Consider the following 12050-nt stretch of genomic DNA (forward strand, 5'->3'; position numbering starts at 1 on the left):
TGCAGCTATTCATGTTCTTGAGACATAAAGCTTATTCTTATTGCCAACACACTATTGCTTCAGCTCTGAACTGTAGACAAACACAGGCTGCCTGTGACTGAAAAAGTCTTCAATTTCGGTTCACAAGGAAAAATCTTAATATTAAATTATCTATGAAAAGAAAAGTGTGTGTGTGTGTGTGTGTGTGTGGGGGGGGGGGGGGGGGGGGGGAGGAGTCTCATATTGACTTTCAAATTCATTCAATGAAATCTGCAGCAGCAGCAGCGTTGAACTTGCACAGAGCAGAAGGAGAGGATGAAAAAACGGCACATCGGATATTGTTATGCTGATGGAGCTCTTGTCAGTGGAGTTGCCATAGCCGTTTCCTCCTGAGCTTATAGCAGAGGCTGCATGTAATGCACAGCAAACGTGAATTGTTTTCTTATTCACTGAGGAGTACCGATGGGGAGGAGGAGGAGTGGTCGGGGACGGAGATCATTATGCACTTTTAGATCGACGTCGCCTTGGACGCAGCGCAGCAACATCGCAGTTTAGTCAGAACCTCAAGTGCGGTTTTTTTTTTTTTTTTTTATCTTCAAAGTTGTGTCGAGCGGGCGATGATTCGCATCTGATTGTTGCTCAACTATCCGGAAAGGACTGCGGACGGGCAGACGCTGCATTGTGGCAGATCGAGACGCCAATTCCTGCCCGAAGATTGCACAATCCGTTTCCCCCAAAATGTCATCTCAGGCGAAAGTCAAGAAGGACAAAGAGATTATTGCCGAATATGAGACCCAAGTGAAAGGTTGGTACCGTGCAGGCCTGACCGTGATGTGATTTTGTGAAGACGGTATTGCATAACTTTACCACAAGCTTTTATAGCCTATGGTTTTCAGTGTGCAGTGTTGTGGGGTGGGACAGATTGACTGCATGGTTTTGGATGAGTTGTTTTTAATGCGTTCCCTTTTTAAAAAATGTATCAGAAATGAATGTCATTCTAACGCCATCATTATCCCCCCACATAGGGTGAGGCTAAGACTTGAATTTATTCATACAGCTATAAAACTGTAACTTGGCTGAAGTAGTTTTTCTGTGCTGCAGATGACTTTGTGCTCTAGTCTCAGCTCCAACATGCCTGGCCTTGTATGTGTTGCCATGTAAGCAACCAGAGTTTAATAATTCGTTTCAAAGTGCAGCCCTGGTAGATTTTTTTCCTCAAGCTCCAACAATAAGGGAATATGCCAGTTCCCTCCTGGCATTTTTGACCAACAACCACACATGATAAATGTTTGGACACAGATAATTACTTTTTGGGAAAGAAAAAAAGGTGTGATCATAGATCTGTGTCACATTAAAAGACAGCTGAGTTTGTGGTGAATGTTTTCCTATCACTCCAGTACAAAGTGTAATTCAAGGAAGAATATGAGAAAATGCCTGAGAAGGTCAGACAGCCAACAATTCTGAAAGTTGATAAATAATGTATGCCGTCTGTATGAATTATGAACCATGAAAGGATGTTACTGTCTGACGCTAAATATGTGACTGGATAAGCCACCCAGAGAGAGGAGAGGGTCAGGAGCACTGATGCTGTGCTGGAGCAGACGTTGCAGGGTGGTGGGCTCTCTTTATCAACATTTTAGAGGCAACTTCAGCTTTTAACACCTTTATGCATCGTCTCTCATGGTTGTGGGTTTGAGCAGTTTCTAAGTTAGTTGTTTCGTTGTGCAGGTACGTCTTTAAACCAAGCAAAGCTGAGACGATTTGCCAACAAATTGATCAGTCCATTTGCAAACATTTTAACTTTGGATTTAGTTTTTTCATGGCAAAAATGGCAAATTTTATATTCACCTTATTTAACGTGTTAAACATGAGACCGTACATTGAGTCATCTTTTTGAAATACAAATAAAGAGGGATTTGAGTAAAATGTACTATTTGGAACATTTGCTTAAGTGAACTAATTGTCTTTCTCAGTAGTGTAAATTGAAACTATGGTACCTGGTACTATTTCGGTCCCTAAAGATAAGAAAAGAATAAAAGTTCACTTTTATTGCCTGTTTTGAACCATATCTATTAGGCTATGATTAAGCTAAGCTAATTGGTCCAGTAAAAACAGACCAACTCAGATTATACACTTACAGTATACACACAGTTTAATAACAGGATCTGCTCAGTACCTTTGGCTCGGACATTGCAGTCCTTGAAGATTCCAAAGTTAACTTTGGGTTGTGTATAGAACTCTGTCATCTCGGTGTTTGTCAGTCAGGTGGTCTACAATCAGAAGGCAGCCTGTATGAAAAACATTTAAATTTGTGTTCTGCATGAATTCAGTTTTGAATGCATTTGTGAATCCAAGGTGTAACCTGTATTTTTAAAAGTTGGTAGATTGTGAACTTGTGCATTAAGCTCCAGCCAATAGACCGTTCCATTAGCTTAGCCTTATGAATGGAAACGGCCTAAATAGCTGTCCCTTTTAATTTATCGGTAAACTAGCAAAATGAGAAACACTTTTTTTTTCTTCCCATTTTTGCCACCGTGGCTGTAGCATCATAGACAGTTTAACACATTGTGTTTAGCAAACTTCTCAGTTTATTTTCTCTAGATATGATTTATCAGAGGCGGGGTACACTCTGATTGCCAGTCGCAGGACGAACAGACAGAGACAGACAATCATACATGCTCACACTTACACTTTTGGTAGATTTAGATTCACATGTTGATATATCATGCATCTTTGGACCATGAGAGGAACTTTGAGCTCTCAGACAAAACCCACACGGGCACAAGGAAAACATGCTCAACTCCACACAAAAAGGCTCAATCAACAGGTTCAAACCAGGAACATGCTTACTGTAAGGCAAAAATGCTAACTACTGCATGACTGTGCTGGACTTAATACACATTGAATATTGATCAGGCAAGATATCTGATATCTCTTTATGGTTAGATGATATTAGCATTAGTCTTGCAGAGACGAAATTTACTGAAGCATGTAGAAACACGGATCAGGTCATATGAGTCACAAGGGTGCATATATGTTACAGGGAAAGTGAAATTTTATTGATTTAGATTTCCATGACTGCTGCAGGTTGAAATGACCAAAGCTTGACGGCATCTGTCTAAAATGAAGAGTATGAGCATTTTGCACACAAGCGTGTGGTTGAATTTATCTTTGTTACTGTGTTTTTTTTTTTTCTTGACTTCCTCACACCTTTCAACACACTCTGGTCTATCTTCAGCTCTCTGCTGTGAGAGAGCCATCACAGCTCCATTTCTTGTCTCAGTTTCAGGAAAAGCTTTTAAGCTGACATCTTAAGCTCATTTGCTAACGGGGCTTGGATTGGTTTGGTGCTGTGAAAGCTTTATTCCGACACTGACACTGGCCTCCAATAATGCTGAATTGCTGAATAAACAGCATTTCAATCAGACCGTGCACCAATTATTTTTTTCAACACACTCACTTCTTAGCAAATAGTTTGACTCTTCGTTTTTTTTTTTTTGTGCCAATAAGAGCTTGAATAAGGTGCCGTTATGGTTGACCATGACTTGGATGACTGAGAATCTACTCCACCATTTGTTGCTAAGGTGTGTTTTCAGATCAAACTTTTGGTTACAACAACAGTTTAGAGAGAAAAGATACTGCTTTGTATCATAAAACCATTCAGCATCACAATTATTTAATAAATATACCCTTTGGATTGGCCAAAACAGCGTTTGTCTTGCTTAGTTGTGGGTTTCTCAAGATAAACTAACATGTTCCTTGTTTAGTTGACTAGCCTGAGGTGTCTCTAAGCCTCTTGTTAACTTGAAACTATAACACAAGTAAATGAAGAAATGCCCTTTGTCATATATGACACTGGGCTTCTGGTTGTAAACCACATTTATCTTTAATATATGTTAATCTGTTTTAGTGCCAGTGTATAACGCAACACCCTTTGCAAGATTTGAAGTTTTTAAGGAGATATTTAGCACCACAGACTTTGTTTAACTTAACCATGCTTTAAAATAGAATATAATTTGTAAAACATTGCAAAGATGTATTTACTTACTACAAGAATGCGCTATAAGCAATTCTAACATCAGTGTGTACTCTGCAGATATATGCATTCCATGCGCAGCATGCAGACCCACCCCTCTGTGGGAATTCATCATACAGAGAGAATGCTTCCATTTGAAATGTCAGAGTTTCATTACGATAGTGAAACAATATCTTTGTTGCCCGTTTCTTGGTAACTTGTGTGAGACACTGTTCATTGTTTTGCCGACAGATGCGTGCTCATAGTCGAGTGTTATGAAATTTGAAGAAAAAAATTGCTTGGAATTGTGCCCACTCTATCTGGGATTTTCCTTTGGTTCCTGTGGTTGCACAAAAAAACCACGCCTCCTCTTAGAAAAATTTGTAAGGAGTGAGAGCGAGTACGTAATGTGAACTCAAGCAAACGAACTATAAAGGCATACCATAGTCATTATTACATTCAGAAGACAAGCGCTTGAAGAACACAGCCTTGATTTGTACAGAATTATGTCAATGTGTCATTGTGGGTTAGGCCCCACGTGACTAGTCATGCATGGCTAACTACAGGCACAGCCTCAGACACTGCTACCAGCCATTGTGCCATTGTAATAGCTGTGCCAGATAACTTTGAAAAGGTTAACCTCTTGACGGTGACAGTGGCTCCTCACTGTGTGATATTTGGTGCTGCAGTAAAGTCTAGGCTGAACTAGCAGAGCTGTGAAGGAACAGTGACCAGAATTTTCCCCCATTTCATTAAATGATCTGTCGGAGATCCAGGCTTGCAGGCACCACAAATATGCTGCTTTTGAACTTGGTTGGTAGATGTGCCTTTTTGAACGTACAGGGTGAAAGGTTAAGTCATGGCTTCACAGTGACATAGTAAAGTAGTGCCACTAATTTTACAGAGTAAAACTTCAGATTGTAATCACGCGTTATCAAACAAAATGGGTCTTGTCCAATAATGTTGCAGTTGAGGACTGAGCTCATTGTTGTAGGTTAGTTTGTATTTATAGATTATATTAAAAGTGTATCAAATTACAGTTATGCAATTTAATTACAAAATAAATGTTATCCTAATCAGAAACAGAAATCTATATTTTTTTCACACCAGAGGAATGCCATCTTTTGGCATATTTCCAGACATTGTGGGTTGGGATATTTCAGACGTACCTGAGTACAACACCGTCGAGGTTGTGATGATTTGTAAGGAGTTGTTTCTACATGTTAATGTGCTCCATTGATTTGGCAGTATGCAGTCAAATGTTTGAAGTAATTAATTTATCCTCAAAGGGCTCAATATATTTACCAGTACATGTCAGGATATATCAGTCATATGGTTTAGGGGAAAAATAGCATTATAAATCTATCATATGTGAATTTATACAATCCTTTGGGTGTGGAGCATTTCATTCATTTTGGCTGCACCCTGTTCCCAGGCAGTGACATGTCACTCAACATTTCATTACTCATATTTCATCAACTAAAATATGAAAACGTTATTTCTTGGTATATAATTCCCCTGAACTCCTTGCCAGCTCTGAGTAATTATGCATTACTCTGCAAAGGCTTGAATCATTCATTGGATGTAGTGCAGCATTGCTCAGTCCCTAGTAACAGTTTAAGATCTAAAAATAACATGCACACAGGAGAGCAAATGCCATGAGTCCATTTGAAGTTTTTCTTCTAAATTTATGGAATGAAATCACTTTAGTTTAGCTATTAATGGTGTTTGGTTGCTCTTTTACTCTGCAGCTATGGGGATTGAAAATTATTGAAGCCGTGAAGGTCAACAAATTGCATTGTTCACTCATCTATTTTAGTATCAGAGTAACTCAGTTATTTCTGTTTCAAATTTGATTGCTACCTCATTGGTCATCACAGGCTCTTTGCTGTGTGTTTTGAAGCAGAGTAACTTGCCCTTGTCCTTGGCCATTATGCTGAACAGACTGACTGCTGCGACGGTTAGTGCAGGGAACTGGCCTGCTCTGAATGAAATGCCTCCAGAGGCATGTAACCAGGCAACTGGGCAACTGTGGGGACCATGAGGGGTACATCTCCGCATATCAAGGGACTACATATTTACTCTGTTTCTCTCAGTCTTGCTCACTCATTCACATTTTCACTCAGACACAGGGAGGCATTTATGAAAGCCTTTATAATACATACAGAAACAGCATTTTGAAATGAACAACAGAACTTTTCTTCTACAGGGCAATCTTTTCCGTTGATACGTGTAAATAGTCTTCTATTCAGCGTTCTTACTGTCATCTGGAGAGTGGAACTTTGTTAATATCCCCTGCGCACGTCCACAAATGTGTATTATCCACAGATGTTAGCTCGCTGGTAGATTAGTTTAGCATGAAAAATGTTAAGTTAAAAAAAAAAAAGCTGTTGTGAATAAGATCTGTCGTAATGCTGGGGGAGGCAGAGGAGGTGTGCAGGTCTGTAAATGTATGCTGTGGTAAAATTATGTTTGTGTTTATTGTGTTTCAGCAAATTCTATCTTCCTAAACAATTTCAACCGAGCTGTAGGCCTACACAAATTTAGTAATAGTACATAACAGTTGATCAGTATATCATTCCTGCATCGGTTTGATTACTTTGAGAATTGTATGCACATTTGCAATATCAAGGTATTACAAATGTACCATAGCAAAGACCCTTAGGCTCTGACTAGATATATAGTTTATATTACATACATATGTATGTGTGTCTGTGTGAGTGTGATTTTTGCAATAGCTTTTTCTTGGTTTGTGCAAGACAATGTACTCTGCAGGCTCACTCAACACAATACATTTTGAGAAGCTGACCTATTTTGTATTTTCCATGCTGTCTGCTGCAATCATCAGACATGCATCTCATACTGCATGCACGTGTGCTACTCCAGCATGCAGACACCCCCTCAGTCCCTCCCTTCCACAACCCACACAAACACATGCACACAGCAGACAAACACACTTTGACACTTAGTTTCCCTCAGTCATGACTTTGTTCTTTTATCGCTGCTTGTACTGGTTTAAGTGGATCCACACATGTTTTTATCTACATGCTTTGCTTTGTGGGTTTAATGCTGACAGTGGCACATAAATGTGAAGCCCGACATGTAAGCCCACTCCCTTTATTTGGCTTTGGTTATTCTGATGATAGCCTCCGCTTTTCATATGCAGAGATCCGTAACCAGCTGGTGGAGCAGTTCCGCTGTCTGGAGCAGCAGTCTGAATCCCGGTTGCAGCTGCTGCAGGACCTACAGGAGTTCTTCCGCCGGAAGGCCGAGCTCCAGCTTGAGTATTCCAGGGGCCTGGATAAACTGGCAGAGCGCTACTCCGCCAAGATCCGCTCCTCCAGAGAGCACCAGCACTTCAAGTGAGTCTCGACAGTGTCTGTTAAGCAGCGGAACATCTGTGTCAAATGTGTGTGACTGATAAATATCTGTTAGATATGCCATACTGATACACTGGTGCTGCAGACACAGAGGAAAACAGAGGAGGGATAAAAAGCAAAGGAGGAGTGGGTATAAAAGCAGAAGAAATGACCTGATATAAAGCCAGGACCAAGGAAGCTTGTGGCCTTGGGCTGCTGTTTTTCTCCCAACTAGGTCAGACTCTTTATCCACCCCCCTCCTATTTTCTTTTTGGCTGTCATTTAATTTCCACTCTGAAACTAACATTACACTAAACTGCTACCCAAAAACACATATTTTCTCAGTGCGCCCAGAAAATATATCAGTACTCCATCAAGGAATCTGAAAAAAGAAAACAATCAGTCAGGGATATTTTGCCGAGATGAACTTCACTTGTTTTCTGTTTTGTGGATTGGAGATCAGTCAACATGAAACAAACATCCCCCGCAGCATGCTGGAGAACTGCTCGTTAGATGTACAGAAGAGCCTGCAGGGTTAGACTGTGTTTTAATTGTACATGCTGTCCATGTGGTTGATTAGGAAATATCCCTGACAATACAGTAGATAAAAATACATGACAGGTCATAAAACCTTTATAATTTACAGCCATGATGTTTTTTGTTTTTTTTGTTTATTCAAGTGAAAAAAAAAACATGCAAAGGAAAAGGTCATACATACAGACCATTTGAGACCACAGACCATATATGTATATACATGTATGCACAGATATATTTTATTACAGCGTACTAATATAGACAGTGTAACTGATTCATAGGGAGTGGAGTTACGCACGCATTCATGTGACCTGCCTCTCTCTGTTCAGAGTAACAAACTGATTTATTCAGGAAAGTTATCTCCATCTCTCTTTCAGTGTCTCCAGCTGATTGGTCATGAAGCATAATCATGGCTTAGAGCTCCCGTCACTGGGACTTTGATAAATGGAGCATTTCCTCAAAGGGAGACTCCTGCAAAAACTTGCACGGGATTACTTCTTCCTACACCCCGCTGTCCCAGATTCCTCCGTCACATTAAATGGTCATCATTATACCTGTCTGTCAAAAGCTGCATTAATACTTGTAGACAACACTGGCGAGACTAGTCTCGTCGTGAATAATACTGTGTGGTCTTCTCTCCTGTAGTGTCAGCTCTGTACTCTTGTTTTCGAAAAACCTTAGTCCCCCTTTTTTTTATGTCAGATTTCAGATATAATGAAGGGGTTGGTAGGAGACGGTCAGTGAACATTCTCAAAGCATACCACCCTAGAATGAATGCAGAGAAAGTGGATTAGACGGAACTCAGCTGATTGCATGTTTGAAAACACAATGGATATCCAGCATATTTAACATTAGTTGATAGATGACATTTGTGTGTTTAATTGTCGCTGACTTCTGGCTCAACTGGCTGGTGTAGCATTCTCCTGGTGCAGAGACACTGTTGTGAAACAATGATTGTACTTTTTGTAAGCTGCTAAGTGTAAAATCTCCTTCTGTCGACTTCCACAAACAGTTCAACATCATCTCCTTTGTGTCCTGAATACTAAAGTCTCACTCTTATTTCAGAGCAGCCAAACATTTACAGTCAGGTTGACGGCATGTCCAGGATCAAACACCTGCGCTGCTTTAAAGGAGGGCCTTAGGGATAGCTTTTCCTTATTTTGTTTTCCTTTCATTCTCTTTTTTTCCAAAGAGCTTTCCAAAGAAGATGTTAATACCCAGCACTTAGTGACCTATAGCAAAACACATTACTCGGCAACAAAATAAAAGATTCCCAGTTTGTGATTCAGTCAGAAACTGCTGAATAATTTAAATGAATACAATGTGTAGAAAGTACCACTTCTTGTGTATGGGGACTGACTGAGTGGGGTTTTAACTCAAAGTACATACATAAGAAAAAATGTCAGAAATGGGGGCTAAAACTGATTGGATTTTGACACTAATGTTGGTTCTTGACATTTCAGTATTATTCTGTAGGTCTCAAGGGACCTAGAATGGGTCTGGTGCCACTTCTCTGTCCTGCTACAATGCAGAAACCTACATTTACTGAAGGTTGGGTGAGCTTAGCGATGGTGACAGAACAGCCGTAAATCACATTCACAAGCATTGATATACTTCTTCAAGGATAACGGTGATCAAAGTTTAGAGGTTGTTGACAGAAAAGTGAAGACTCCTCTTTTCAGTGTGATCTTCAAAACTGAGATCAGAGTCAAAAATAACTCCTCTAATAACATGCCACAGTGGATCAGTTTCTCATAAAAATGTGCATCAACAGTCCAACAACAGAGAGGAAATCTATGATTTTGAATAATTTATTGGACATAATTCTGCAGACAGTAATTGATCCAGAAATATTTGAAGAAGGGTCATATTTTTAACGATTGGCTATTTCAAGAGGACATAAACATGGTTGTAATATCAACCGTAGCGGGACAGTCCATCAAATTTAAATGGAAAATGTGTTACTTGACTAGTTGATAGCAATGCATTGTTTTAAATGTCCTGGAGTTTTTAAATGATTGGGGCATTCTTGGGTCAGTTTATGTAATGGTTTGGGGTGTAAAATCTGCAGTGCATGCATACAATCATTGAATGCGTGCACTCTGCAAGGTAGTATAACCTGGTACTCGGATCAGGATTGCCAGTTGTTGCTGCCAGTGATTTCCTGCTTGATATTTTGGTGAAATCATTATGTGTTTATTGGTATTTAATGTATTCTCAAAACTAGAGGCAGCAGGTAACTTTGCTGGTTCAGTGGGCGTTTAACATTCGCAAAATCTGATCTAATCTAAATTAGTCATGAAGTCCATGTTAACAAAAAGGATGATTTTCAGTTATTAGTTAGATAATGATACACGATTGGACTCGAGCTGTACAGACCACAGCAGTTTATTACTAAGTTAACAGATATGGCTTTGATAAAAAAATTCTGGGGATGCAAATCAGCACAGATGCCTATCTAGATCTGAAATGTCTTTTGAATGTCATATTACTTATCAACAAAGGCATGCAAAGTGTTAACGTTATTCATCTCAACTTCAATCCTCTTCTTTGACAAATCATTACGGCAGAAGTGAACTCGGATTTGCTTCGAATCCTAGCATAGTGGAACTAACAGCTGAAGGTGTTTTTATGCATGACTTTTAAGCAGGTTTGGCATAAACAGAAATGTGATTCAGCATTTTTCAGTACAGTTATAATTGTTAGAGGTCAGAAAAATGCTAAAATGTCCTCTAAGATGGAGGAATACAAGAAGAAGACAAACAAACTCTTTGGTGTGAGGATAATTGAACTCACATGCTCCCCTTAGCAAGGAAGCAGCCAGCATGCTGCCTTTCATATGTGTCTATATATGTATGTCAGTTAGTTTGTCAGCAAGTGTGTATGTAGAGCTGATTCCTCACCACATATGCACTGACCTATGCAAAGTCCCACAGCTGGTACCAAATGATCGAATGGAAGTTGTGTGCAGGAAGAAAGTCTTTATTCTGCCACATGTTTAAGTTACCAGGACATCATACCTTCCTGGCTAAGGAGCCAAGTACTTTGATCAGAGTTCAATCATTCATGAAACATTTGGTACATGTTGGGTGCTTTTATTTGATAGTAGTACTTGATAGTTGTAGAAGTCATAATTATTTGCCATATTTATTTGCTGACAAGGTCTCTTCCCTCACCATTTCAGAAAAGACCAAAATCTTTTCTCCACTGTGAACTGCTGGTATTTGGTCTTGGACCAGACCCGAAGAGAAAGCAGAGACCACGCTACTCTCAGTGACATCTACAACAACAATGTCATTGTCCGCCTGGCACACGTGGGCGAGGATGTCATCAGACTTTTCAAAAAGGTCAGAATCAGAAATGAATAGATAAGTGTTACTCACACATGCAGTCGCACAACTCCAATCACATGACTGGTGTGCCTAGCTGGAAACTCTGAGCCACGTCACCAGTGACAGAGAATATTGACGATAATGATAAAGCATTTTAACAGTGATATTAAAGTTTAACATTATTTTTAAATGGTGATAGAAAGTGCTTCACTGAATTCGATTTTAAAATCAATCCAAAAATAAAGTAGAGGTGATGAAATTGTGGGGTATGTAAATGTCTGAATACAGTAACTTTAATGTCATGTTGTCCTTTTTAGCATTTATACTTCTGGAGACTAATTGGGAGATTTTGATTATTAATGATCTTTACCATGTTTTATCTTGTTCTGGATTGATTAGTCTCTGAGAATTTATCTGTCTAAATTTGTAACACTTATAGAGACTGAGAGAAAAACGGTTAAAGCAGGGTTAAAGCCTTAATTTTCTAATCTCCCTGAGTCCTTCATGTGTCGTGCCATTGCACACCTACTAGCTTTGGGCGTTTTAGATTAGAATCCGTTGACAGCTGCAGTATATTTGCCTCATTTCAAACCCTAAAATCTATCTACTACATGGATTTGAGAGTAATGAGTTCTTTCTGATATCAGAAAAGCAGTATTCCATAGTTTATGCCTTTCTGCACTAGTATTAAGAGAACATCAAGGGAAATTTGGTGGCTTGTGGCTAGCTAATAAAAAAAGGACTAATGACTGCTGAAAATCACAGTTTGCTAAAATTTTTTGCTCAGTTTCCCCGAACAATAATCCCATTCTGCTTTAGCATTCTGGTTGA

At 39.4% G+C, this 12050-nt stretch overlaps 1 protein-coding gene across 3 annotated transcripts in view; it reads left to right on the forward strand.

Moving 5' to 3' along the window:
• The first annotated feature begins 246 nt into the window (after positions 1-246).
• LOC142377274 (SLIT-ROBO Rho GTPase-activating protein 3-like) overlaps positions 247-12050 on the forward strand; it is a 31034-nt gene continuing 19230 nt past the window's right edge. For 2 of the 3 annotated variants that reach the window (XM_075461214.1, XM_075461215.1), the window contains exons 1-3: positions 248-784; positions 7161-7356; positions 11072-11234. In XM_075461214.1, coding sequence (XP_075317329.1) covers positions 718-784; positions 7161-7356; positions 11072-11234 — 426 coding nt within the window. In that variant the 5' untranslated portion in view covers positions 248-717. Of the gene's footprint in view, positions 785-7160; positions 7357-11071; positions 11235-12050 lie in introns of all 3 variants that reach the window. The other variant, XM_075461216.1, reaches the window with a different exon arrangement.

Source organism: Odontesthes bonariensis, chromosome 3 (assembly GCF_027942865.1).
Source record: "Odontesthes bonariensis isolate fOdoBon6 chromosome 3, fOdoBon6.hap1, whole genome shotgun sequence".
NCBI classification, from domain to species: Eukaryota; Metazoa; Chordata; class Actinopteri; order Atheriniformes; family Atherinopsidae; genus Odontesthes; species Odontesthes bonariensis.